The following is a 27,596-nucleotide window of genomic DNA, read 5'->3' as shown; positions in this document are numbered from 1 at the left end:
GGAAACCTGGAGGGAGGGGAGAGAAAGAGCGAGAGAAGGGGAAAGATAGCCTGTAGAGGCCGGCGGGTGTGAGGTGGCGGCGGACGGCCTTCGTCCAGCGGGAGTTGGCCGAGAACCCGCGGCGCGCTCCCCGGCACCTCCCCGCGTCCTTCACCTATTCGCGCGGCGCGCGGCCAGGCGAGAAAGGGCGGGCGGGGGTCTCCTCCAGGCCGCGCGCTCGGAACCGCCTTCTGGGCTTGGGCGGGGCGCGGGGCCCGCGGCCGCCCTCCCTAGCTCTGTCTTCCCCCAGTGGGATCTGGCGGCGGCGGCGGAGGGAGAGGGGAGCGGCGCCCGGGCCGGGGCCGGGGGCGGGTGGGGTGGGGGGAGGGCGGCTGCGGGGCAGGGGCTCGGGATCCGCATCGGGATCGGGCCGCCATGGACGACAAGGCGTTCACCAAGGAGCTGGACCAGTGGGTCGAGCAGCTGAACGAGTGTAAGCAGCTGAACGAGAACCAAGTGCGGACGCTGTGCGAGAAGGTGAGGGCGCCGCGGGGGCGAGTGCGGGAGTGCGAGAGCGCGGGGCTGGGATGGGCCGCGGCCGCCGCTTTCCTTCCTGCACGTCCCAGGCCCGTCCGCTCCCGGCCCGGCTTGGCCCACCGGGGGCCTGCGGGGTTGCAGCCCCGGCCTCCATTCGGGCGGCGGGCCCGGCCGGTCAGGGACCGGAGCGTTGGACTGCCCTCGCCCGGCGCCTCTGCCTCGGCGCTGACACGCCCCACGCCCGCGGCCGGCGGCCCAGATCCCGGGCGTGGGGGCTCGGGTGTGGACGGAAAGGGAAACGCGCCCCCCGGAGTCGAGCCTGAGGTTGGTCAGGTTGCCTGCGCTCCCCTGGGGAGTTCCTGCCACTCCAGCATGTCCCGAGTGGGCTACCGAGAGCGGCGTCCGAAAAGGAGCAATGCTGTCTCTGAAAATGCACCTAAAATTAACCAGAATGTCGTACCTACTAATGAACTTGTTAATTAATGTAGAATTTTTGTCAGGCGAACGAGGCACCTCAAAAATCACTCACAAGTGCTGTGACTCACGCCTGTGGTCACAGCTACTCGGGAGGCTAATGCGGGAGGATTGCTTGAGCCCAAGAGTTAAGAGACCAACCTGGTCAACATAGTGAGGCCCTGTCTCCACAAAAAAAAAAATAAAAAATAAATTAGTGGGGCATGGTGGCGGGTGCCAGTAATCCCAGCTATTCGTGAGGTTGAGGCCGGAGGTTCGCTTGAATCCAGGAGGTGGAGGCTGCAGTTAGCTGAAGTCGCGCCACTGTACTCCAGCCTGAGCGACAGAGCAAGACCCTGTCTCCGAAAAAAGAAAAAAAAAAAAATTACTGGCTCTTTAATGTGTCAAGCGTTTGTTTGTGGAGAGGTAGGCGTGATGGCCAGCTGCGATTTTTAAAATAGAGGTTGACTTTGGTGGAAACAGATGGTGACTGGTCTTTGCCTTCACTCGCTCTTGGAAGTAAAGCATTGATTTTCCTAAACGAGAGCGGGTCTTGAGTTTGGGAACCGTGTTTGCTGGAAATGAGGTGGGGTGTGCGTTTTCACGCATGATAGCACTTTTCAGACAATTATTCTCCATTTTAATATAAAGTTTTTTCTTTTCCGAAGAATAACGCCTGCAGGTGGTCAATTCTTTCTTGTACATCGTTCATGAGTTTGTAAAGTGATCTTCACTTTATAAATACTATATTCCTTGTTGTCTTAACCCCTGGAATCATTTCCATCTCTCCATCTTTAAAGTCTAATTTTCCACATTTATCCTTTATAAGATGGACTAAATATTTTTCATGTTAAAAATTCCCACTTGAAGTCCATGAAGTAACGAGGTTATTTATTTTTAACATAATCTGTACTTTTTTTTTTTTAACCATAACGCTTAGAAATCATGATATTGCAGAAATACACAAGAAAAGGACAATTTTTTGTTAGTCTTATTTTAGGACATTCTTAAAATCATGAAATTTACTTAGAAAAGAAGCACTAATAGTGTTAAGTTAAAATAGTGTTTTTAACGGGTATAATGTTGCCTGAGACCTTTATGTATTAAGTAACTATTGGTTAACACCGAAGAATTTATTTTTGTAAATAGAAGTGCCAAGCAAGTGGTATTTTTCTTTTTCTGAAACAAACTGCTTACTTGTGGCTTCAGTAAACATTCATTTTATTGTGTCTTAAAATTTATACTTTAAATATCTTTCTCAAGCTCTAATGTGAAGTGAATTGTACAGGTTTGAAATGAGCTGAGTCAGTTAACCTTGCTATGAACATCAGAATGCAGACTTGAAGTTATGGGCAAAGTGTTATTTGAATCTGTTTTTCCCATTGACTTTCTTTTTTTGTTGTTTTGTTTTTGAGACAGAATGTCACTCTCTCACCCAGGTTGGAGTGTAGTGGTGCCATCTCTGCTCACTGCAGCTTCCGTCTCCTGAGTTCAAGGAATCCTCCTGCCTCAGCCTCCCGAGTAGCTGGGATTAGAGGTGCCCACCACCATGCGCTGATTTTAGTAGAGATGGGGTTTCGCCATGTTGACCAGGCTAGTCTGGAACTCCTGGCCCCAAGTGATCCGCCCACCTCAGTCCCTCAAAGTGCTAGGATTACAGGCGTGAACCCTGTGCAGAGCCCCCATTGACTTTCTAATAATTTTAAGATGAACTCCTAGAGAAGAATATTGTACCACTACTATACCTTGAAATAATCACACCAGAGTGTCAATCACTTGTGAAACTTTCTGTATTTGTCAAAAGAGATTTTTTTTTCCTTCGGCTTCTAAATAAATCAGACTAACAGTTCCTAGGACTTTATAGGTATATTTAAGATTGTCTCGGCCAGGCGCAGTGGCTCACACCTGTAATTCAGCACTTTGGGAGGCTGAGGGCAGATCACAAGGTCAAGAGAACAAGACCATCCTGGGCAATATGGTGAAACCCAATCTCTACTAAAAAATACAAAAAATTAGCTGGGCATGGTGGTGCGTGCCTGTAGTCCCAGCTACTCTGGAGGCTGAAGCAAGAGAATCGCTTGAACCCAGGAGGTAGAGGTTGCAGTGAGCTGAGATTGCCCCACTGCACTCCAGCCTGGCAACAGAGTGAGACTCCGTCTCAAAAAAAAAGATTTCTTGTATCTTACCAGCTTTTTTTTTTTTTTTTTTTTTTTAAGGCACAGTCTTGGTGTGTCAGTCAGGCTGGAGTGCAGTGGGGCAAGCATGGCTTACTGCAGCCTTGACCTCCAGGACCCAAGGGATCCTCCCACTTCAGCCTCTCAAGTAGCTGGGACCACAGACACGTGTCACCACACCAGGATTATTTTTTTATTTTTTTATTTTTTTGTATGGGATCTCATCATGTTGCCTAGGCTCATTTCGAACTTCCGAGCTCAAGTGTCCTCCTGCCTTGGCCTCCCAAAGTGCAGGGATTGCAGGAATGAGCCACCACTCCCAGCCCATTTTTTTCTTTGAATATTTATATTTATCCGCAAAAAAATTTGTTAGTGAAATTCATTTCTCTTTATCCTCTTCCCCCATTGATGGAGTTGCCAATGAGATGGAGAATTTTGATAATACTTATTTCTTTCTACTCTTTTGAGCCATGGTTAGTTTTGCAGCCCTCTTCTGGCAGCTGTGACCTAGTTTTGTGGTTTGTGTATGTGTATATATGTTTCAGACCTTAGTCCCTAGTTCCAGTTTGTATCCCTACCCCATCCTCCTTGTTCATACATGACAAGTGTAGCATTCAGCCTGTCTGAGTTCCCGTCCTGCTTCACAGTTTGCTAGCTGTCAGTCTCTGCACCTCTCATTCCTTATGACAGAGATAATGTGTACCAGTCCTCCGGGGTTGTTTGTACGTGCTAGGATACTACCCATTGGCCAGGCACAGTGGTTTATGCCTGTAATCTCAGCACTTTGGGAGGCTGATGCAGGTAGATCACTTGAGGCCGGGAGCTTGAGACCAGCCTGGCCAACATGGCCAAACCCTGCATCTAACTTAAAAAAAAAAAAAGAACCGGGCCGGGCGCGGTGGCTCAAGCCTGTAATCCCAGCACTTTGGGAGGCCGAGGCGGGTGGATCACGAGGTCAAGAGATGGAGACCATCCTGGTCAACATGGTGAAACCCCATCTCTACTAAAAATGCAAAATAAAATTAGCTGGGCACGGTGGCGTGTGCCTGTAATCCCAGCTACTCAGGAGGCTGAGGCAGGAGAATTGCCTGAACCCAGGAGGCGGAAGTTGCGGTGAGCCGAGGTCGCGCCATTGCACTCTAGCCTGAGTAACAAGAGCGAAACTCTGTCTCCAAAAAAAAAAAGAACTGGCTGTAGTGTTGCACTCCCTGCTACTTGGGAGGCTGAGGCACAAGAATCCTTGGGAGGCAGAGGTTAGAGTGAACAATGATCATACCACTGCACTCCAGCCTGGGTGACAGAGTGCAGTTTAAAAAAAAATATATATATATATATATATTGTCCATGTAAAGTCCTAATGAGAAGTAAGCACTCAGTGAATGTTAAATGAAGAAAGACTGAACGTTTTAATATTAAGTATTACCCATTTTCTTTTGTAAAGAAATGAAAAATAAATAGATGTGCTGATGTGACTCTTCTGTGGTAAATGGACTTCAAAGGAGATTTTTGTATATAGTGGCTATAGAACCCTGAAAAGTTCTCTGTAATGTGAACCACACAGTACTGGGATTAATAGCAGTTACGTGAAGTAACTTTACTCCTGACTTGGTCTACTTAATACTTGCCCTACCTTTCCAGGGCCAGAATGGCAGGCATATGGAAAGAATGTATGAGAAAAATAAAAAGTCAAACCTAATTGTATAAATCATCGTGATTTAACGCCTTGCGATTAGATTTTGGGGTTTTATTTTAAATTTTTTAATTCTTTTGGAAATACTATTCTATAGAAAGTTCCATTGTGTGATGGTGGTTTTTCCCTTAAATTTCTATTCTAACTCAGATTCTCTAAAAACTGAAGGAGTCCACTGAAATCAAGATCAGAGTAGTACTAGTAAATGCTTATTTTGAGGTAGTAGCAAAAATAAAATCCATCCTAGTGCCAGTGGGTGAATGACTACAAAAAATAAGAGTATGAATGGTGTGATGTGTCTGGCTGCCAAGGTTAATTTGCGCCTGGTGAAAAATTGTTTGCATAAAATAGCAAGGCATGTCTTCTGAGAAGACTAGCTCTTAACACTAACTTAAATTAGCAATCCAGCTTTTGAAGCTGATTGTGAATTTGACTCTTCTTTTGTGTGCAGAGAAATTGCTTCTGTGATTCATTCCTGCATCAGCAATATGCAGTTATTTTAGAAGATTGTGTGCCTAGAGAGCCAGGCTGACACTGATCAGGACACTCTGTGATTAGAACTGTATTTAACTCTTGTCTCAGAAAGAGTAAAAATGTTAAGCTCTTTGACCTGATACATTCTACATAACTGAACAACTTTGGTGATGATTCTTTAGGTAGGGAGGGAAATTCAGCCAGTTTGTGTGCTGGCAGATCTTTATTCTGACGATTATAAAGCACCTATTGAGAAAAATGTTGAGGCTTGTGTAGGAGTATAAATATGTAAATTTTATATTGAACTGACAGAAATGTTTCTGAGTCTTGGCGTTAGCCTTGAAATAAGCAGAAATATCTTTAGGATATGACTTACTCCATTCCTAATGTGAAATAGTGCTTGTTCCTGAATGCCCAAAACCATCTTAATGAGGATCAGACCCTGGTAAAAATGAGTGATTTTTGTGAATTGAGAAAAATATTTTAGATTACTTTCTGTGATTGATTACAGCTTAAAAAAATAAAAATAGTGGTCTTGACCGGCAACATGCCTAACTGGTACTTCCATTTTTAACTTCCCCTAAGCAAAAATTAGTGCCAGCTTTGGGGGTTCATTGATAAAGTCTATAATACAGTGATAAAGAAAATAGCTCCTTTTTTTTACTGTAAGGAGGAATGGCATGAGTACAGTGAACTAGAGGGTTAAGACCCAATTCTGGTGACTGAACTTGCTTACCTAAGCCAGCCTCTCTGTGGACAGGTAAATTAAATATAACTAGACTAGCATGAACTATTGCTAATGACGGGAAAGTGGACTTTGTTACATTTTTCTACTTTATATATGACATGTCAGATTACATACTTACAGTGTAAAATTTCTTTTCATTGTGTATTTTTTTGCAGTGTGTGCTTTTATTCTTATTTGAAGATCCTGCAGATACTTTTTCTTCACAGTCTTTTCAGTACAAATGCTATAAAAGACTTGGTGAATGAAGCCCTTCTTTGGTAAAAGGAAACGGAAATGAAAATGCCAGAAATTGAAGATGGAATTAATGCTTAATTTATTTTCCTAGATTACTTTTTAATGTAGTGTTTTCTAAGAAGAATGTTATTAAAATTACAGACATAATCTGTATGAGAAATCTGAGTCTGTATTAAATAGAAATTTTTTATTCTGAACTGATTTCCTTCAAGTAAATGTAGTGAAATCAAACCTAATCCACATCATTTAAAGAAACTTGCATGAAGAAGTCTTTTCTTCCTTAATGTACGTTACTTTTCAAGTCTAAATTTTATTAATAATCATATTAGACCTGGAGTTTTGTGTATTACAGATTCCGTTTCCTTTCTGGAGAATGGGAGAGCTCAAGCGCTCAAGCTTAGAACTGGTTTGCTGTTGTGTCCTTTGTAATTTAAAATGTCTGTAATCGTTCCTTGTAAACTGTTTTTTGACTGAGATACTTTTGTTATCAAAAGAATTAAAAGACAATCCTGAGGTGCAACCTGAGATTCCTGACTTTCGATATAACAGCATTATGTTACACCAAAAATGTGCAAAAAAACTCCACTGGGGATCTATTAAGTGAATATTTTATACAAATATACAAAGAGAGTCATTTTCATTTTCAGACTGGGATGGGGAGGTGAATTTAAGTGTTCTCACCTATTCAGTCTTAAAAGAAAGCTTATTTTAATTAACTTTATAGCATAATTGGATTTTGTTTAATGTCCAAGATAGTGTGTAGGGGGTAGTTTAATTTTGCTCAAAATCTCATTTTATAGAAAGGGAAATAAAGTTTCATCTTCCTTTAAAAGAGTTCCACATGATATTTATGTCCTAGATGAGGAGCACTCAGAATTGGTTCAGTGCATTCTCGACTTGGCTTGAGTAGCAAAAGAGGCGCTTGTTCCTGTGGGCATTGAGGAAGAAAAGAGAAGAGTGGTTGACAAAATCCTGCCACTATGTATTTATCCCATACATTCCACAGAGTTGAGTTGAACCATTATGTACCAGACAGTTCAAGGTACTAGAGATTCAGCTGTGAAGCAGGGACATCATTAATGAACACCAGGCAGTGATTCTTGCTGGGAAAAAGCAAAAGATGGGGACAGTGATAGGCTTGAATTCAAGAGGCTGGTTTGTTTTTTTTTTTACTAGGGTGGTCATAGAAAACCTTCCAAATTCTTTATAATGTGGTTTACTTTTGTAATAAAAAAGAATTTTGCAAGAGTTAGAAGGCATAGTCCCTAACTCTGTTCTCACCTCTGACACCATCTTCAAAAGTTTAGTCATGATGTACCTTCAGAACAGCAGACAAATAAAAAACAAAGTTTAGTGAACTGTAAATTACAGGGAACTCTCCCCAGGACTGCCTCACTTTTGGCACCAATTACAAGTTCAGTGGGTTCCCAAAACTACTCAGGTTCAGTGATTCACAGGAATGACTCACAGAACTCTCTTAAAGCTGTTATAGTCATGATTATGGTTTATTACAGGGAATGAATACAATTTAAGCCAAGGGAAGAGACACATAGGGCAGAGTACAAGAGGGACTGACATCTGTAGTCTCCAGTCCTCCAGAGACCAAACTAATAATGGAGTCACCCAAAGCCCGCATCATAAGTCACATTGTTAACAGTCTGCAGGTCAGAGCCCCCAGGCAGAGAGTGACTTTTTACCAAGCATGAAATCCAAGGGGCAAAAAGGCTAGATCTCTATTTGGATGAGGTTATTCTTCACTACACAGATTTTTATTCCATAACAAATTCTAAGGGACAAGAACCTTAATAAAAATACACGGCAATACCAAAATACATGAAGAAAACAAGGATAGATTTATCAGAATTCCGGAGTGTGTACAATGTGAAGGAATTTTCCAGTTGGCATATTCTTTTTTTGTTTTAATTTCGTATTTTGTCAGCTTGGCACGGTGGCTTACGCCTATAATCCCAGCACTTTGGGAGGCCAAGGTGGGCAGATCATGAGGTCAGGAGTTCGAGACCAGCCTGACCAACATGGTGAAACCCTGTCAATATCAAAATTACAGAAATTACCTGGGCATGGAGGCGTGCGCCTATAATCCCAGCTACTCAGGAGGCTGAGGCAGGGGAATCTCTTGAACCCAAGAGGGGGAGGTTGTAGTGAGCCAAGATTGTGCCAATACACTCCAGCCTTGGCAACAGAGTGAGGCTCTGTCTCAAAAAGAAAAAAAAAAAAACTGTATTTTATCTTTTCTTTATTGTATAAGTTCTTTGAAATTAAAAGTTAGCAATTTTTAAATGTTTAAAATATTCTTTTCTAGTTCGTATGTGTATAATTTTTACTGTGCAAGTTTTAGCATTTTTCTGTAGTTCATCCATCTTTTTCTTAAACTTTAGGTGTATGTAAGAATCATTTGGGAAGGAAATAAAAAATTCAGGTTTCTTCACTCCATTCCAGAGACTGATTGACTATGTCTTGGGCAGGTCCAGGAAGCTGCCTTTTTTTTTTTTTCCCTAAAGGCAGGGTCTTGCTGTTGCCTAGGCTGGAGTGCAGTAACGTGATCATAGCTCACTGCAGCCTTGAACTCCTGGACTCCATCTGTCTTCATGCCTCAGTCTCTTGAGTAGCTGAGACTACAGGAATACACCACCACACCTGGCTAGTTTTTCATTTTTTGTAGAAACAGTGTCTCCTCATGTTGTCCAAGGTGATCTTGAACTCCTGGGCTCAAGTGATCCTCCTGCCTCAGCCTCCCAAAGTGCTGGGATTACAGGCGGTGTGAGCCACTGCCCCCAGCCTCCTTTGTGCTTTCAGTTTCGTGGAATACCTCTGAGAATACTATGAAGGAGATTTTTGCTAGCGTCACTTCTTCTGGTATATCTTTATGCTCTCAAAATCATTTTCCACATTTATGCATTAAGTTTGCATTTTCACTTCTTTATGTCACTAAGTTTATGCGTGTTTCTGAGTTCTAGCTGCATATTTGGGGTCTCTCCAACAGCAGCATTGTCAGCATTCCCACAATTGGTTCTTCTGTGTACTTTTTTTTTTTTTTGAGACGGCGTCTCGCACTGTCACCCATGCTGGAGTGCAATGGTGCAATCTCAGCTCACTGCAACCTCCACCTCCCAGGTTCAAGCGATTCTCCTGCCTCAGCCTCCTGAGTAGCTGGGATAACAGGCGCCTGCCACCACGCCCAGCTAATTTTTTATATTTTTATTAGAGATGAGGTTTCACTATGTTGGCCAAGCTGATCTTGAACTCCTGACTTAATGATATGCACGACTGAGCCTCCCAAAGTGCTGGGATTACAGGCATGAGCCCCCATGCCCAGCCTCTTCTCTGTACTTTTGATTTGAATTTCATTTCCAGGGTTATGTCTTTTGTGTTTGACTTCTTTCTTTTAGCATAATATTTCCAAGATTCCTGCATATTGCAGCATGTATCTGGAAAACACGGGTTCCATGAAAACCCATGTTTTCATTCCTTTTTATTGTGTGGATATAACACTGTAGTGGTTTTTATAATTAGTATCATCTGGGATTTGTTTTGAAGTTTAAGAAGTCAGGTATTTTTCGTTTGAAAATGTAATACACAATTTGTTTTTTAAAATTTCGAGCAGCCAGTCGCGGTGTCTCAGACCTGTAATCTGAGCATTTTGGGAGACTGAGGTGGGAAGACTGATTGAGCCCAGGAGACCGAGGCTGCAGTGAGCCATGTTCACACCACTGCACTCCAGCCTGGGCAACAGGGCGAGACCCTGTCTCAAAAAAAAATATTGCAGGCACCTCAGAAAAGTAGAAAAGAAAGCAAATGCACTCCACCCACCTTCCCTATCCACTGCCCTCCTACCTCCCAGACAACCATTATTACGTTTCTGTATATAATCTCCTCGGCCATGTTCTTCATATGCAAAAAAAACGTGGGGTGTGGAATGTTCGTGGTGTATTAGGAACTGTCTGTGGAATAAACTTGGCTTCTGATAAAATTATTGTTTAATTTGTGATCTCAGGAAAAGAAACTGAAGGGTATAAAGGCCTTAAGATTACACAGTTAGATTAAAACTGAAAATCCCATGTTTTCTGGAAGACTTCAGTGCATATAATCTCATTCTAATTAATTACAGGCAAGGAGAAGAAAGTATGGGCTATATTGTCATAACTCTTGGGAATCTTACCAGGCTATAAGCAGAAAGGGCATCTGTAGAAGAAAATGTAGTAGACTAGAAACAAAAGAAAAGCTGGAGAACCAAGCATGAACACTTTGCAGAAATTAAGGGAAGCTATAGAGATACAGTCAAAATTATACCTTAGAAATATTTTAGAACACTGGAGAGAACACTTCTGTTGGAATAGAACTTGTCATTGTCCCTCCTGTTTAGAGTTGCTTCAGATTAAAAGTCTGTGCTGGGTGCATCCAGTTGGCACAAAGTAATCTGGGGCTAGAGTAACTGTGTGATTCCTATAGTGTATATACAAACTATTGTATATTTTGAAAATCACTACGGGTTGAGTATCCCTCAGCTTAGTGTTAAAGTCTATTGACAAAAATGCACAGCAGCAGGAGCATACAGTGAAACTCAAAATTCAAGTTTTCACATATTCTTCAGATTATCAAATCACTGAAGGGGCAGAGAATTGTGGGTTCCTACAATTGCACTCTTCCACCAGTCTGAGCTATCATCTACTTACTGGGCTCTACTTTAAGCTTCATCCTGTTTGACTTTTATTGTAATGTGTTGTTGCCTTTTTTTGTTTTGTCTCACTCTGTTGCCCAGGGTTAAGAGTGGCTCACTGCAGCCTTGAACTCCCCAGCTCAAGCTGTCTTCCCACCCCACCCTCTTAAATAGCTGGGACTGTAGGCACACATACACCACCACGCCCAGCTATTTTTTAAATTTTTGTGAAGACCAGAGGTCTCACTATGTTGCCCAGGCTGGTCTCAAACTCCTGGACTCAAGCCATCCTCCCCACTCTGCCTCCCAAAGTGCTGGGATTACAGTCATGAGCCACCACTCCCCATTGCCCTGTGTTGTTTTAGCTACTCTAGCCATCTGGTTGTTTCTTCCTCTTATTTTCATGGTTTTCTGTTTCTAATTTGTCATGGACCTGGAAACTCGGTAAATAGCTTGTTGGAATTTTGTAGATAACAGGTCCACAGTAAGGCCTAAGAGATTCTTCAGGTGGGTTAGTGGGGAGGTACATATACGCTTTTATGATGTCTTGTTTTTTTACTTCAGAAGCTTTTAAATTTTTCTTCCTGATTCTGGGGTCTTTTGCTGTTACAGGCAAAGAGGCTATATAGATGAGCTGTTAGTGAGCTTTGATTTAGTCAGAACATTTTTTTTGTCAGTGTTTAAGCATAAATTCTGTACTTCGGGGCCACCTAATGGTATGTTCGAACTTAATTCCATAAATATAAAATAATTGGAATAAAGGTATTCAAGGTTGGCCTATAAATTGGTGTAAGAATGTTTACACAAGAATTTGAATAATTTGTGACTTTTTTCTTCATTGACTTTTTAAACTTGTGAATAATAAGATTATTTTTTTTAAAACACAGAACTTCTGCCTCAGAGATTTGCCTATTCTGGACATTTCATGGAAATGGAATTGTACATTATGTGACCATTTGTGACTGACTTGTACTTAGCATAATGTCTTTAAAGTTGTAGCATGTATCAGTACTTCGTTTCTTCATGGCTGGATAACCGTTCCATTGTATGGATATATTATGTCCATTTATCAGTTGATCAACATCTGGTGGTTTCTGCTTTTTGGCTGCTACAAATCATGCTGCCATGAACATGTATAAACCAGATTTCATTTCTCTTGAGTATATACCTAGGAGCGGAACTGCTAGATGATATGGTAATTTTAGGTTTAACTTTGGAGGACCTGCCAGGCAGTTTTCCATAGCAGCTGTACCATTTTGCGTTTCTACCATCAGCGTATGAGGGTTCCAATTGCTCTACATGTTTGCAACACTTACTAACTGTCTTTTTTATTATAGCCTTTCTAGTAAAGTGGTATCTCATTGTGGTTTCGTTTTCATGTATGTTTTTATAAGGCACATTTCAAGTGTTATTTTCCCCAAAATTTTCTTTTAATAGATAAGAAATGATACTTTAACTTTGTGATAGAATTTTTTTTTAATTGTTGATTTCACTTTTCTAACAGGCAAAGGAAATTTTAACAAAAGAATCAAATGTGCAAGAGGTTCGTTGCCCAGTTACGGTCTGTGGAGATGTGCATGGTCAATTTCATGATCTTATGGAACTCTTTAGAATTGGTGGAAAATCACCAGATACAAACTACTTATTCATGGGTGACTATGTAGACAGAGGATATTATTCAGTGGAGACTGTGACTCTTCTTGTAGCATTAAAGGTATGATTATCGAAATTCAGTTGTTGTTTTTTTTTTGGTTGTTGTTTGTTTCTTTGTTTTCAAGATTTAAACCAGGCAAAAGGCAAGAATGTGGATAAAAGGCAAGAATGACAGGATTGCATATCATCTGTTTTATGGTCCATTCAGTTTATAGCCCCTTAAAATAATAATTGGTTTTACATCTTTTTTAAGGAGAGGTGAAAAGGATACATTAACTTGTGTGTATTCCTGGTAAATGTATCATTCTCTTGAGTAATCCATAGCTGAAGTCTTGGGTTACCTGCTATATTGATCATATTGAGTCAAACAGGTCTTTTTAAATCCTTGTTTTGAAAAGTCTATGTTATTCCTGTGTCTTTCTATTTTTACCACACCGTTTATCTCTTCAAAGTTCAATTGTTGCAATAGCTTAGTAACTAGTATTTCTGCCTCTAAGGTCTAATTCTCCTCCCCCACCTCCCCAGTCCACCTGGCATATGCTGGCTGATGAAATCTCTTTTATTTGACACTTTTATATTGTTACTTCCTCTTGGTTGCCTGTTGCCTATAGAATCAAACTCACACTCCTTGCCTGGCCTTCTATACTCTAGTCTGAATTTGCATGCCAGTGGTTGGTAGCATAAATTTCACCTCATATCAAAGTTTCTTATTACTCAGTGCTCTTGACTCTGTTTATTTCCTTATGCGATTTCCCCCATGAGGTTACTCTGTCCCTGATTTCTTAGGCTTTCTGCCAAGACTCAGCTCAGGTCTCTCACTTCTTCCGTGTATCCTTCAACCATTTTAGCTTTATTCCTTCTGCTCTAAATTACTATGAGGAAACTTACTCTCCCAGCCCTTATTTATGCTGCAAAAGGGGCTTATTGCCTTGTATTACTTCTTTTACATATCTCCTCGGTGAGATTAGACCCTCAACAGCAGAACACATATATTACACAGTCATGGGTCGCTTAACTACAGGCATACATTCTGAGAAATGTGTCTTTAGGTGATTTTGTTATCTTGGAATGACGCATTCCAAAAATTTTATCATCTTTCGAACTTAAACCTAGGTGGTATAGCCTACTCCACACCAAGGCTGTGTGGTATACTCTGTTGCTCCAGCCAACATTATACATGTAATCTATTGTTAACAAAAACGTTGCAAGCTCATGACTGTACTTGTGTAGACCTGGCACCTGGCTTTATAGCACCAAACTTTTGTTAGACACGTAACATATGCTTAGTAAAATGCATATGAATTGAAGTCAATACTTGCAGCTTTTTGCTTGATTTGCAGAATCCAGTGCTTTATCATATTTCTTATCAGACACATTCCTGACTAGTTGCTTATGTTTTTGTTTTGTAATAGAAAGGAAACTATTAATACATTTGAAATCTTGCCCAGTTTTGTAAAGGGCCTGTTTTTGTGTTATTATTGGCAAATCCAATCTTCCTGTGGAAAATACAAATTGAAAAGGGAAGAATTTAATCTGTAGAGGACTTTGTCTCAGTTTCAAACCTGTGATTTTCACTGTTCATTCAGCAGTAAGAAGTCATAGTGTTCTGGAAAGATTTAGAAAAGTAATAATAATTTGATGATGAAGATAATAGAAACAGTATCAGATACAAGTTTATTATAGTAATATAAATATTAGTTAAAGGTTTTGATGAGGGTGGTATAAACATGATGAAAAAGGATAACAAATATGTCAAATGTTAACCAGTAAGACCTGGTTATGAATATGAATAAGCAAGTTTTTTTATTTTGAAAATGAAATTAACATTTAATTTTACTGGTGGCCTCAAGAGCCATTTTTAAAAATGGATCAGAGACTACTGTGCTTCACATGACACTGGTAAAAATCTGACTTTACTATGTGATTTTATTCCTTTTCTTCCAGGTGCGTTATCCAGAACGCATTACAATATTGAGAGGAAATCACGAAAGCCGACAAATTACTCAAGTATATGGCTTTTATGATGAATGTCTGCGAAAGTATGGGAATGCCAATGTTTGGAAATATTTTACAGATCTCTTTGATTATCTTCCACTTACAGCTTTAGTAGATGGGCAGGTATGTATGTGTGTGCTTACATCTTGGGAGGAAGTAAATGAAGGCAAAGATTGACTATTGGTAAGTTAGGGTTTAGATTTACATGACATGCTTTTCTGCATCTCTTTAGCCTTTTCCTCCTCCTCACCTTATACTTAAAATTTCAAAGCAGGGAAGTGGTAAGTTTCATGTACATTTGGACCAGCAAATTTTCCTGTTGTTCTCAGATATGTGTGTAAATCTTTTGACCAAAGAATATGCTATGTGCTTAAGATATCGATAAACATTATAAATAAATGCTTGACACTGATATATAGTACTAGTAAAGCAAGATGTTTAAAACTTTCTCTGCATATACACATAGTGCTGGTTACCATGAAAAACTTTTCATTCCCGTTTTTCTGGAAATTGCAAGTGTTACATTGTGTATTATACCTTCTTCCGTGAGAAGTGAATGCTTGGCTGGGCACAGTGGCTAGTACGTTGGGAGGCAAAGGCAAAAGGATCGCTTGAGTCCAGGAGTTCAAGACCAGCCTGGACAATGTAGTGAGACCCTGTCTATACAAAAAAATTTAAAAATTAGCTAGGCGTAGTGGTGTGTGCTTGTGGTTCTAGCTACTCAGGAAGCTGAGGTGAGAGGATCTCTGCAGCTCGGGAAGTTGAGGCTACAGTGAGCCATGATCATACCACTGCTCTCTAGCCTGGGCAACAGCAAAACCCCATCTCAAAGAACAAAAAAAAGGAAAAAGAAGCAAATGCTATGTCTGCCTGTAACAAGTATGGCAGACATACCATGAAGCAGTCAAAGGTATAAAAAGAAATTATGCAAATTTCCTATTATCTCAATTTCTAGAGATAATCACAGTAAGGATGAACTGATTTAAATTTAAATACAGGGCCAGGCGCAGTGGCTCAAGCCTGTAATCCCAGCACTTTGGGAGGCTGAGGCAGCTGGATCACGCGGTCAAGAGATCGAGACCATCCTGGTCAACATGGTGAAACCCCGTCTCTACTAAAAATACAAAAACTTAGCTGGGCATGGTGGCATGTGCCTGTAATCCCAGCTACTCAGGAGGCTGAGGCAGGAGAATTGCCTGAACCCAGGAGGCGGAGGTTGCGGTGAACCGAGATCGCGCCATTGCACTCCAGCCTGGGTAACAAGAGCGAAACTCCGTCTCAAAAAAAAAAAAATTAAATACAAAACATAGGCTGGGCAAGGTGGCTCATGCCTGTAATCTCAGCACTTTGGGTGGCCAAGATGGGCAGATGACCTGAGATTTGGAGTTAAGACCAGCCTGGCCAACATGGAGAAACCCCATCTCTACCAAAAATACAAAAATTAGCCAGGCATGGCGGTGCACACCTGTAGTCCCAGCTACTCGAGAGGCTGAGGCAGGAGAATCACTTGAACCTGGGAGGCAGAGGTTGCAGTGAGCTGAGATCGCTTCACTGCGCTCCAGCTTGGGTGACAGAGCAAGGATCCATCTCAAAAAATAAATAAATATAAAACATATAATAAAATGCTATAATTCTTAAATTATAAAAAATCCATTATAATTATTAATTATCTAATTAATTATAAAAGTTGTCAAGAATGTAATAAATTCTCTCTTAGACTGCTCATGGGAATATAATTTGGTTATAACCTTCTCTAATTCTGACAGTCTGTTTTCTCAGCCATGATTTTAGACACTGCCCTGATTAATTTGAAAGGACAATACTTTGCATAGACTTGTTAAAAGAAAATGTGAATTTGAAAGATGTTAAATTTTAATTAAGGTTGTTTTTAATTGTTTTGAAGCAACATAGTCTTCATTAAATAATAAAATTACTGGACAGAATGATTTTTAAAAGATAGCCTATCAGTTTTGATGAAGGATCTAGTTTTTAAAACGGGGGCATTAGTAGAGCTTTTGTGTATTTTTTACTTCCTCCACTCCTCTCTTTCTTCCTTTTGCTCTTTCTGAAAAGTTATTAGAAAAGAAATAATAGTGGACAAAACTGATCTAGAAGAAAACAGGGAGGACACAAAGCTCTAGGAATGTAATAAGGTATGATTATAACTGTACAGAAGCTCGTGTATCACAAGAATAGGTGCAGCTTTACTGCACTACAATCGAAAAGCTGAATGTTGCTTACTATAGTAAAATACCAGTTATTAAAATTGGCTTGCAGAAATTAGTCCAATATAAGTAAACTACTAATAGTAACCAGGTCTAGATAGTTGTATAGGCTAATTCTACCAAACCTATAAGGAACATACAATTTCTGTGTTCTAGAACTTGGGAAAACATGGAGAGTTCAAAACTCACACTGTATGCCTAGTATAACCCCAGTGCCAAACCAGATGTGGCACGTACAGAAAAATAAAATCATATCAAAATCATTTGGGAAAAAAAAAATTCCTATACTTATGATTCAAAGCTCAGCAGTTATTTTATAAAATATAATAAGTGGGTAAAGAAATGCTGGTTTTACTATCAGTAAAACATTGGATCCTTCTCATCAGGACTCATGCCTATAATCTCAGCACTTTGGTGGGAGGCTGATGTGGGCAGATCACCTGAGGTTGGGAGTTTCAGACCAGCCTGACCAACATGGAAAAAACCTGGCTCTTCTAAAAACATGCCTATAATCCCAGCTATTCAAGAGGCTGAGGCAGGAGAATTGCTTGAACCCAGGAGGTAGAGGTTGTGGTGAGCCGAGATCTTACCATTGCACTCCAGCCTGGGCAACAAAAGCAAAACTACACCTCAAAAAAAAAGAAGAAAAGAAAAAGAGAAAGAAAATGCTCGTTAAAACTTGGGTTATTCTGACTCAGAATACCTTGAGCATAGTATTGTGGTATTTGTTATTCTGATTCAGAACACGTAGAACGTAGTATTTGAAAACAGTTTACAAAAAACAAAAGATTTGTATTATTCTATTTTGTTTTAGAAGTCCTGGCCAATGCACTGAGCAATAAAAGGAATTAAAAGGTATAAACATTGAGAAGAAACAACAAAATATTTTTACAAATGACTTGATTATGTACTTATAAAATATGAGAAAACTGAAAATTTATTGTAGCCAGTAACAGGAATCAGAGTGTTTGCTGTAAGAGAAAGAAAAAGTTGTAGAGCTCAGCAATAACCCACAGAAGCTGTAAGCGCAGTTGGGTGCAGTGGCATGCTCCTGTAATCACAGCTTCTCAGGGGGCCAAGGCGGGAGCATTGCTTGGGCCCAGGAGTTCATGGCTGCATTGCACTGTGATCGTGCCTGTGAATAGCCACTGCACCCCATCCTCAGCAACACAGCAATACTCCATCACTATAGAAAGAAAGAAAATGAAATTTTATGGCAGTTCCCAAGGATGGGAATACCATTGACCAGAGAAGGGGGAAGGAACGCCATATAAAATATTTAGGATTATAAAGAAAAACAGATGGACAAAATATGTTTAAATGTTGGCACTATTTGAACAGACACTTTTAATCATTACTCTCTGTTAACTTTTAGCAATTAGTAAAGCAAACACATTCCCTTTTGTTAATTCATAAACAGATATTCTGCCTCCATGGTGGCCTCTCTCCATCCATAGACACACTGGATCATATAAGAGCCCTGGATCGTTTACAGGAAGTTCCTCATGAGGTAAGCTTAGTTTAAAAAAGAAGAAAGGAAAACAAAATATAACCACATTGTGAGGAAGATAAAGTGTGACTGGTAGTAATTTGTAACATGTACTTAATTTTATTGGCCAGGGCCCAATGTGTGATCTGTTATGGTCAGATCCAGATGATCGTGGTGGATGGGGTATTTCACCACGTGGTGCTGGCTACACATTTGGACAAGACATTTCTGAAACCTTTAACCATGCCAATGGTCTCACACTGGTTTCTCGTGCCCACCAGCTTGTAATGGAGGTATGTACTTTCCTTATAGAATGATTTTTACTTCAGATTAATATGTATTTCTGTAATAAAGCATCATGGCTTAACTAAGAAACATTCCTTACCATTTATTACCAATCTGAAAAGAGGAAAAACTTGCTAGTTTTAGCAAGTAGGGAAAGCACTGGTACCCCAGAGCAGAATTATAACACATTTTTGAAATTGAGACTTAGAAAAAAGTTACAAAAATAGTACCCCAAAATTCCCTGCATGCTTTATTCAAATTCCTGATGCTAAATATTTTACTGTATTTGCTTTATCATTTTGTGTCTCCTTTCCTCTTCATTCCTCACACTTTCTTCTGAACCATTTGACTCTCTGTTGCAGACAAGTACTCATTTACTCCCAGTTTTCTATGTATATTTCGTAGAATCAAGGACTCGCTGTCACATAACCACCATATAGTTATTACAGTTGGGAAATTTGTGTTCATAGAGTACTGTTATTTAATATGAACACTTTACTCAAATTTTGCTAATTATCTCGCTAATTTCTTTCATAGCAAAATTTAATTTTGTGCATACTGTATGTGCGTAATCTGATCCAAAGAGTAGGTTGTGTTCATTCTACTGTGATGTGGAAATCCTGATTTTTTTTGTTGTTGTTTTCCCTATTATTTTTTTTTTTTGAGACGGAGTTTTGCTCTTGTTACCCAGGCTGGAGTGCAATGGCGCGATCTCAGCTCACCGCAACCTCTGCTTCCTGGGTTCAGGCAATTCTCCTGCCTCAGCCTTCTGAGTAGCTGGGATTACAGGCACACACTACCATGCCCAGATAATTTTTTGTATTTTTAGTAGAGACGGGGTTTCACCATGTTGACCAGGATGGTCTCGATCTCTTGACCTCATGATCCACCCACCTCGGCCTCCCAAAGTGCTGGGATTACAGGCTTGAGCCACCGCGCCTGGCCTGTTTTCCATATTCTTGACATTTTGGAAGAGTAAGAGCATTTTATCTGACAGAAATACCCTCAGGTAGAGTTTGACTGATGTTTCCTTGCAGTTAAGGAGTCATCGTATGCATTTTTGGCAGTCTTGCCATACCAAGATGGTGTGTCCTTTTCCATGCATCATATCAAAGCACATTTGAAATGTCAAATCTGCTTGTGTCAGTTCTGGTGGTGGTAACTTTAATTGCTTAGTTAAGATGATGTCAGCCAGGCGCAGTGGGTCACACCTGTAACCCCAGCACTTTGGGAGGCCAAGGCAGGTGAATCATGAGGTCAAGAGATCAACACCATCCTGGCCAACATGGTAAACCCCTTCTCTACTAAAAATACAGAAAAAATTAGCTGAGCCTGGTGGCGCGTGCCTGTAGTCCAAGCTACTCAGGAAGCTGAGCCAGGACAATTACTTGAACCCAGGAGGCGGAAGTTGCAGTGAGCTGAGATTGCACCACTGCCTTCTAGCCTGGCGACAGAGCAAGACTCCCTCTTGGGAAGCAAAAAAGGATGATGTCTGCTAAATTTCTCCATTATCATATTAACTGTTTTACAATTACTAAGGGAATATAAAAGGAACATAAGCCCTCCAGACTAGTAGGGAGTAGCTTCAAGATGTTAGAGAAAACTTTACCTGCCCAGTAGAGACAAAGAGAAAGGGTGTAAGCATGATAAATAACGCAAATTTATATAGTAAAAATAAATTTAATGATACCAGTGATCATAAGAAATAGACTAAAATTTTAGCCTAAAAGAGACTCTCAGATTGAATAAATAATTAAAATTCAGCTGTTACTTGGGATACACCTAAAACATAAATGACTGGCTGGACAAAGTGGCTTACACCCATAATCCCAGCACTTTGGGAAGCTAAGGTGGGAGGATCTCTTGAGCCCAGGAGTTTCGGACCAGCCTGGGCAACATAATGAAACCTCATCTCTCTAAAAAAAGTCAAAACCTTAGCTGGGCATGGTGGCATATGTCTGTTGTCCCAGCTACTTGGGAGGCTGAGGTGAGAGGGTCACTTAAGGCCAGGAGGTTGAAGCTGCAGTGAGCTATGATCATACCACTGCACTCCAGCCTGGGCAACAGAATGAGACCTTGTCTCAAGAAAAAAAAAAAAAAGACACCACAAACTGGAGGTAACAGTTAGAAAATGGTGTGTTAGTGTATAAAGTAGATAATCAAAATAGCAAATAGGCCAGGTGCGGTGGCTCATGCCTGTAATCCCAGCACTTTAGGAGACTGAGGTGGGCGGATTACTTGAGCTCAGGAGTTCAAGAGACCCCGTCTCTACTACTAAATACAAAAAATAAGCCTAGTGTGGCGGCATGCGCCTACAGTCCCAGCTACTCAGGAAGCTGAGGCAGGAGAATTGCTTGAACCCGGGAGGCGAAAGTTGCAGTGAGCCTAGATCACACCAATTCACTCCAGCCTGGGCCATGGGGGGGGGGGGGGGCGGGGTGTGTGTGTGTGTGTGTGTGTGTGTGTGTGTGTGTGTGTGTATGGATGAGATAGGTTCTGATAAAAGGCATTGTTAGAAATAAAAAGATTATTGATGAAAACTGGCCCAGTTCTCTAGGGAGAAAGTATTTTAAATTTGTGTTTACCTAGTAGTAGCTTCAAAATATATAAAGCAAAAATTGACATAAGGGAAAATTAAGAAATGTATTATGATTTTGGGAAAAAATTTAGTACACAGCCTTGCCAAGATCTCAAGCATAGATAAGGCAAAACAACAATAAGCGAGCTGCATTTAACAAAACCCTGGGCCCAAGAATTGCACAGCATTCTGTATAGGTACACAAACTGTTAAAGATGGAGCCCTCATAAACTAATGTAGACCGACTACATTTCCACAGAGGGTACTTGTAGTTTTTGAATTTAGTTTTTTTAAATGTGTTTGTGTCAGAATCCTAATACTGTAATGAAATGTTGAATTTGTTTTTATACTGCAGGGATACAATTGGTGTCATGATCGGAATGTGGTTACCATTTTCAGTGCACCCAATTACTGTTATCGTTGTGGGAACCAGGCTGCTATCATGGAATTAGATGACACTTTAAAATATTCCTTGTGAGTAACTGTAAATTTTAATTGTATATACTTAATTTCAGAAGGAAAATTTTAAATGTTAGAAATAGATTTCTGCTTCTGAAATGGTAGGATAAGGGCAAATGCCCTCCCCAGCAAAAACAGCCATTGGCTGGAGAATATTATTTTAAAAATAATTTTTCAAAGCTTTTGGAAATTGTCCTAAGGGCATATCGTAGATGGAGAAACAGTTAATTCAAAAAGACCTACTAAATCTCAGTAATAGTAATAGTAGTCTTAGCATTTGAGCTATGACTTGCTCCCTCCAAATCCTCCCAGATTCCTCTCACAGAAATGACTACAGGTGCTCTACTCTGGGTGGGTATAGTCAGGAAGCTAAGGGATCCCCCTCTTCACCCAGTGTTGGAGCTGTGGTTTCACTCCCAGAGATCAGATGCCAGCTCTCTTAGTCTGGAGTTACCGAAGCTCTACTCCTGGTAGATGCCATCAAGCAGGCTGAGGCCCCCTCCCTGACCCAGCTCCTGAACCAGAAGCTGTGCTCCAGGCATGGACGGCAGATGAGAATCCTGGGTTTCCCAATGCTGTTACCCTAGCACCTGCTCATAAACCAGATGGTATCCCTGAGTACACAGTGGCACAGAAGTTCTGCTCAGGAGGAAAGTCAGGTCACAGAAGTTCTTCAGCTCTGCCTTAGAGGACTTACCTTACTTAGATGATGGAGAATTCCAAATCTGAGTGCTTTGTGGCAAACAGTGGATGTCATGGTGGAGACCAATTAAAAGGGCTGTTATAGCACCTATGATACTAGGAGCGACATGCAAAAGAGCAGAGCAACAAGTTCTTCAACAGATAGCACCAGGGAAAAAGCCAAGAAAAGCCCTTCTGGGATTACAGTCATCTCTGGGGGACAGGAAGGCTGTGCACAGGCACTAGCCATAGCCACTCAGGAGCAGTCAGAGTAGGATGTGGGTTATTCTGTGAGATTCTCAAGCCAGACATAGATTGTACTGAGTTGAATAATGTCCCCCCAGACATAGATTGTACTGAGTTGAATAATGTCTCCCCCAAAAGAAAAAAATTTCATATCCACCTAGAACCTGAAAATGAGATGCTATTTAGAAATAGGATCTTTGCAGATATAATTATTAAAGATTAGATTATACTGGATTGGAGTGGGCCTAAATCCAATCCGAATGGCATTTTAGTAAGACGAAAAGAAACACACAGGGGAGAATGCTGTGTGAAGCCAGAGATTCAAGTGATGCATCCACCAGCCAGGGATTGCCAGAGCCACCAGAAGCTGGGGAGAGGCTAGGAAGGATTTTTCCTAGAGCCTTCAGAGAGAGCATGGCCCTGACAGCACCTTAGTTTCAGAGTGGTAGCCTCCAGAACTCTGAGAGGATAAATCCCTGTTGTATAAGCTGTACAGTTTGGTAATTTGTTATGGCAGCCCTGGGGAATGGATAAGTAGACTGATCAACAAATGGTGTAACCCTCACTGGTGTGTGAGACTTAAACACAACCTCTAATCATTGACTGAATAATCAATTACTCCGACCCAGGGGCACCTCCTAGGAAGCCAGGCTTTAAAATAAAATCACCGTCATCCCTGACAGTCTGGCAGCATATGTGCATGCCCAAGGTTACATCCTCTCTGGACTGAGTGGAAAAGGACGATCCAAGCTATTAGTCCCTGGCTGAATGGGAAGCCAAAATGTAAACTCCTTCAGCTTCAATAGCAATCTGCAAGTCACATAACATTTCCAGTGGTCATTAGGGTGAGCTTTAAGATCTAACTGGCCAAGGGAACTTAAGTACAACCTTTATCAGTAAGTGGCTTATGCGCGTACCCAAAGACAGCCTCTCAGTAACCAGGCTGAAAGATTAAAACAGGCCAGGTGCAGTGGCTTATGCCTGTAATCCCAGCACTTTGGGAGACCAAGGCGGGCAGATCACCTGAGGTCAGGGGTTCAAGACCAGCTGGACCAACATGGAGAAATTCTATCTCTATTATAACTACAAAATTAGCCTGGCATGGTGGTGCCTGCCTGTAATCCCAGCTACTCGGGAGGCTGAGGCAGGAGAATCACTTGAACCCAGGAAGTGGAGGTTGCGGTGAGCTGAGATCACACCATTGCACTCCAGCCTGGGCAACAAGAGCAAAATTCCATCTGAAAAAAAAAACCCCCAAGTAAAAACATCTGAACAGGGCTGCAGGGGCTGTACACTGTTGGGGAAGTGGACTTAACAGCTAAGGCACTAAACAAAAATTAAAATAAACCACCAAAAAAACAAGATCAGTCCCCAGTGACCTGAATTCCAGAGTTAACTGCAATATATTATCTTTAATGTCCCATTTTTATGGAAGGAACAAGAAGGTATGACCTCTACACAAGGAAAAACTAAGCAATAGAAACTGTTTCTCGGCGGGGCACGGTGGCTCAAGCCTGTAATCCCAGCACTTTGGGAGGCCGAGGCAGGTGGATCATGAGGTCAAGAGATCGAGACCATCCTGGTCAACATGGTGAAACCCCGTCTCCACTAAAAATACAAAAAATTAGCTGGGCATCGTGGCGCGCATGCCTGTAATCCCAGCTACTCAGGAGGCTGAGGCAGGAGAATTGGCTGAACCCAGGAGGCGGAGCTTGCGGTGAGCTGAGATCACACCATTGCACTCCAGCCTGGGTAACTAGAGCAAAAACTCCGTCTCAAAAAAAGAAACTGTTTCTCTTGAATAGAACAACTAGGCAGGAGAACAAGGCAATAGAAGAGACTTGAGCAACACTGTAAACTGTATGCCTGACATCTATAACAACAGCAGAATACATTCCTCTCAAGTAAACATGAAACATGTTACATGCTAGACTATAAAAGATGTCTCATTTGACCGTGTGTGGTGGCTCACACCTGTAATTCCAGCACTTTGGGAGGCTGAGGCAGGCGGATCACAAGGTCAGGAGATTGAGACCATCCTGGCTAACATGATGAAACCCCATCTCTACTAAAAATACAAGAAATTAGCCTGGTGTTGTGGCACGTTCTTGTAGTTCCAGCTACTCAGGAGGCTGAGGCAGAATTGCTTGAACCTGGGAGGCAGAGGTTGCAGTGAGCCCAGATCATGCCACTACACTACAGCCTGGGCAACACCTAAGACCCTGTCTCAGAAATAAATAAATAAACAATAAAGATTTCAAATTAGTAACCTAACTTTATACCTGAAGACCTAGAAAAAGCAGAGTAAACTAAACCTGGTGTAAGCTTATGAAATGAAGTTTAGGGTAGAAGTAAATGAAATAAACAGTAGAAAATCATTAGAGAGCAATCAATAAAACCCTAAGTTGATTCTTTGAAAAGCCTTAACTAGACTGGCCAAGAAAAAAAGGAATAAAGACATTACCAAATCACTAGAGACCTTACTGAAATAAAAAGGATTATAAGGGAATACAGTAAGTAACTGTAGGCCAACAAATTAAGTGACTTAGATAAAATGGGCAAATTCCTAAAAAGAAACTACTGAAACTAACTCAAGAAATATGAGATCTGCATGACCTTTTAAATGTGAACATAGGGGGCCAGTGTGGTGGTTCATACCTGTAAATCCCAGCTTTGGGAGGCCAAGCCAAGAGGATTGCTTGAGGCCAGGAGTTTGAGACCAGCCTAGACGACATAGCAGGACCTTGTCTCTATTTAATTTAAAAGAATATAAATAAATTACTAAAAAATTAAAACTCCCCACAAATAAAAGCCCAGGTCCAATTGACTTCACTGATGAAGTCCACCAAGTATTTAAAAAAGGAATTGGCCAGGTATGGTGGCTCTCACCAGAAATCCTAGCACTTTGGGAGGCCAAGGCAGGCAGATTAAGTCCAGGATTCAAAACCAGCCTAGGTATCATGGCAAAATCCTGTATCTACAAAGAAGACAAAATTAACCAAGTCTGGTAGCTCAGCCTATAGTCCCAGCTATTCAGGAAGCTGAGGTGGGAGGGTCAGCGGAGCCCAGGGAGGTGGAGGCTGCAGTGAACTATGATCACACCACTGGACTCCAGCTTGGGCAGCAGAGTGAGACCCTGTCTCAAAAATAAAATGAAAAGGAATTAATGCCAAACCTTCACAAACACTTCCAAAAAACAGAAGAGGAGGACTACTTGGTTCATCCTGTCAGACCTGCATTATTACCCATGATACCAAAAGTTAGACAAAGGCAAAAAAAAAAAGACCAGTATTTGTTACAAATACAAATAAATGGCCAGGCACAGTGGCTCATGCCTGTAATCCCAGCACTTTGGGAGGCTCAGGCAGGTGGATCACCTGAGGTCAGGAGTTCGAGACCAGCCTGACCAACATGGAGAAACCCCATCTGTACTGAAAATGCAAAAAATTAGCCTGGCCTTGTGGCACATGCCTGTAATCCTAGCTACTCTGGAGGCTGAGGCAGGAGAATCGCTTGAACCTGAGAGGCAGAGGTTGCCGATTTGTGCCATTACACTCCAGCCTGGGCTCAAGAGTGAAACTCCATCTCGAAAAAAAAGAATGCAGACATAAAATGTTTCAACATACATACCAGCAGCCTGCATCCAGCAATATATAAAAAAAGATTATATACCATGAGCAAGTGGGATTTATCCCAGGAATGCCAGGTTGGTTCAAAACATGGAAATCAATATAGTAAACTATATTAATATAAAGGGATTTAAAACACCATGATCATCTCAGCAGAGGCACAAAAAGCAATTGGAAAAACTCACCATCCTTTCATAACAGAAACACTCAAGAAAACAGTCATGCAGGGGAACTTCCTCAACCTGATAAAGGATATCTCAAAACCCACACTAACTTCATACTTCCTGGTGAACGACTGAATGCTTCTCCCTAAAATCTGGTATAAGAAGCATGTTTATTCTCACTACTTTTAAATAATAATAATTGATATTATTAAAGAATATTCATTACTGTTTATAATTATTTAAACTTATTTAATCTTTGTTTAAGCTTTTTAATAACATTTAAAAGTTGTTCCAGGCATCAAACCAGACATTCTGTCTTCTTAAATTTTCATGATAGCCCCATGAAGCAGACAGTGGGGATGGGAGCATCTGCAGTGACTTACCCCTGGTCATTCCAGCCGTAGGTGATGTAGAGTCGTGGTGGGAAAGCAGGACTGCTGTTTCTGCTCCAGTGTCTTGTTCTTTATTCATTTGTTTGTTTTGCAAAGTCAAATCCTTTATTTGCTTCCCCTTTTTTTTTTTTTTTGGCCATTTACAGCCTTCAGTTTGACCCAGCGCCCCGTCGTGGCGAGCCTCATGTTACACGGCGCACCCCAGACTACTTCCTATAAATTTCTCCTGGGAAACCTGCCTTTGTATGTGGAAGTATACCTGGCTTTTTAAATATATGTATTTAAAAACAAAAAGCAACAGTAATCTATGTGTTTCTGTAACAAATTGGGATCTGTCTTGGCATTAAACCACATCATGGACCAAATGTGCCATACTAATGATGAGCATTTAGCACAATTTGAGACTGAAATTTAGTACACTATGTTCTAGATAGGTCAGTCTAACAGTTTGCCTGCTGTACTTATAGTAACCATTTTCCTCTGGACTGTTCAACCAAAAAAGGTAACTAACTGCTTCATCTCCTTTTGCGCTTATTTGGAAATTTTAGTTATAGTGTTTAACTGGCATGGATTAATAGAGTCGGAGTTTTATTTTTTTTAAAAATTCACAAACTAACGTCCACTAATCCATTATCCTTTATTCTATTGAAATATATAATTAACTGAAGAAAAGGTTCTTCTTGGGAGTATGTTGTCATAACATTTAAAGAGATTTTCCTTCATTTAAACTAAATTACTGTTTTATGTTGATCTGCATATTTCTGTATATTTGTCATGACAGTGCTTGCATCCTATTTGGTGTACTCAGCAAATAAACTTTTCATTTTAAACAAAAA

General features: G+C 40.9%; 1 protein-coding gene across 1 annotated transcript; it reads left to right on the top strand.

The window, feature by feature from the left end:
* Positions 1-27,596, top strand: PPP2CB (protein phosphatase 2 catalytic subunit beta). Its single transcript, XM_002756926.6, has 7 exons — positions 1-516; positions 12,469-12,678; positions 14,562-14,735; positions 18,258-18,347; positions 18,458-18,619; positions 21,545-21,663; positions 26,907-27,596. The coding sequence occupies exons 1-7, from the start codon at positions 415-417 to the stop codon at positions 26,977-26,979; spliced, it is 930 nt and encodes a 309-aa protein (XP_002756972.1). The 5' UTR covers positions 1-414; the 3' UTR covers positions 26,980-27,596.

This window comes from Callithrix jacchus, chromosome 13, assembly GCF_049354715.1.
Source record: "Callithrix jacchus isolate 240 chromosome 13, calJac240_pri, whole genome shotgun sequence".
Lineage (NCBI taxonomy): Eukaryota > Metazoa > Chordata > Mammalia > Primates > Cebidae > Callithrix > Callithrix jacchus.
Note: the sequence above shows the minus strand (reverse complement) of the source record. Positions and strands in the feature narration are given on the sequence as shown.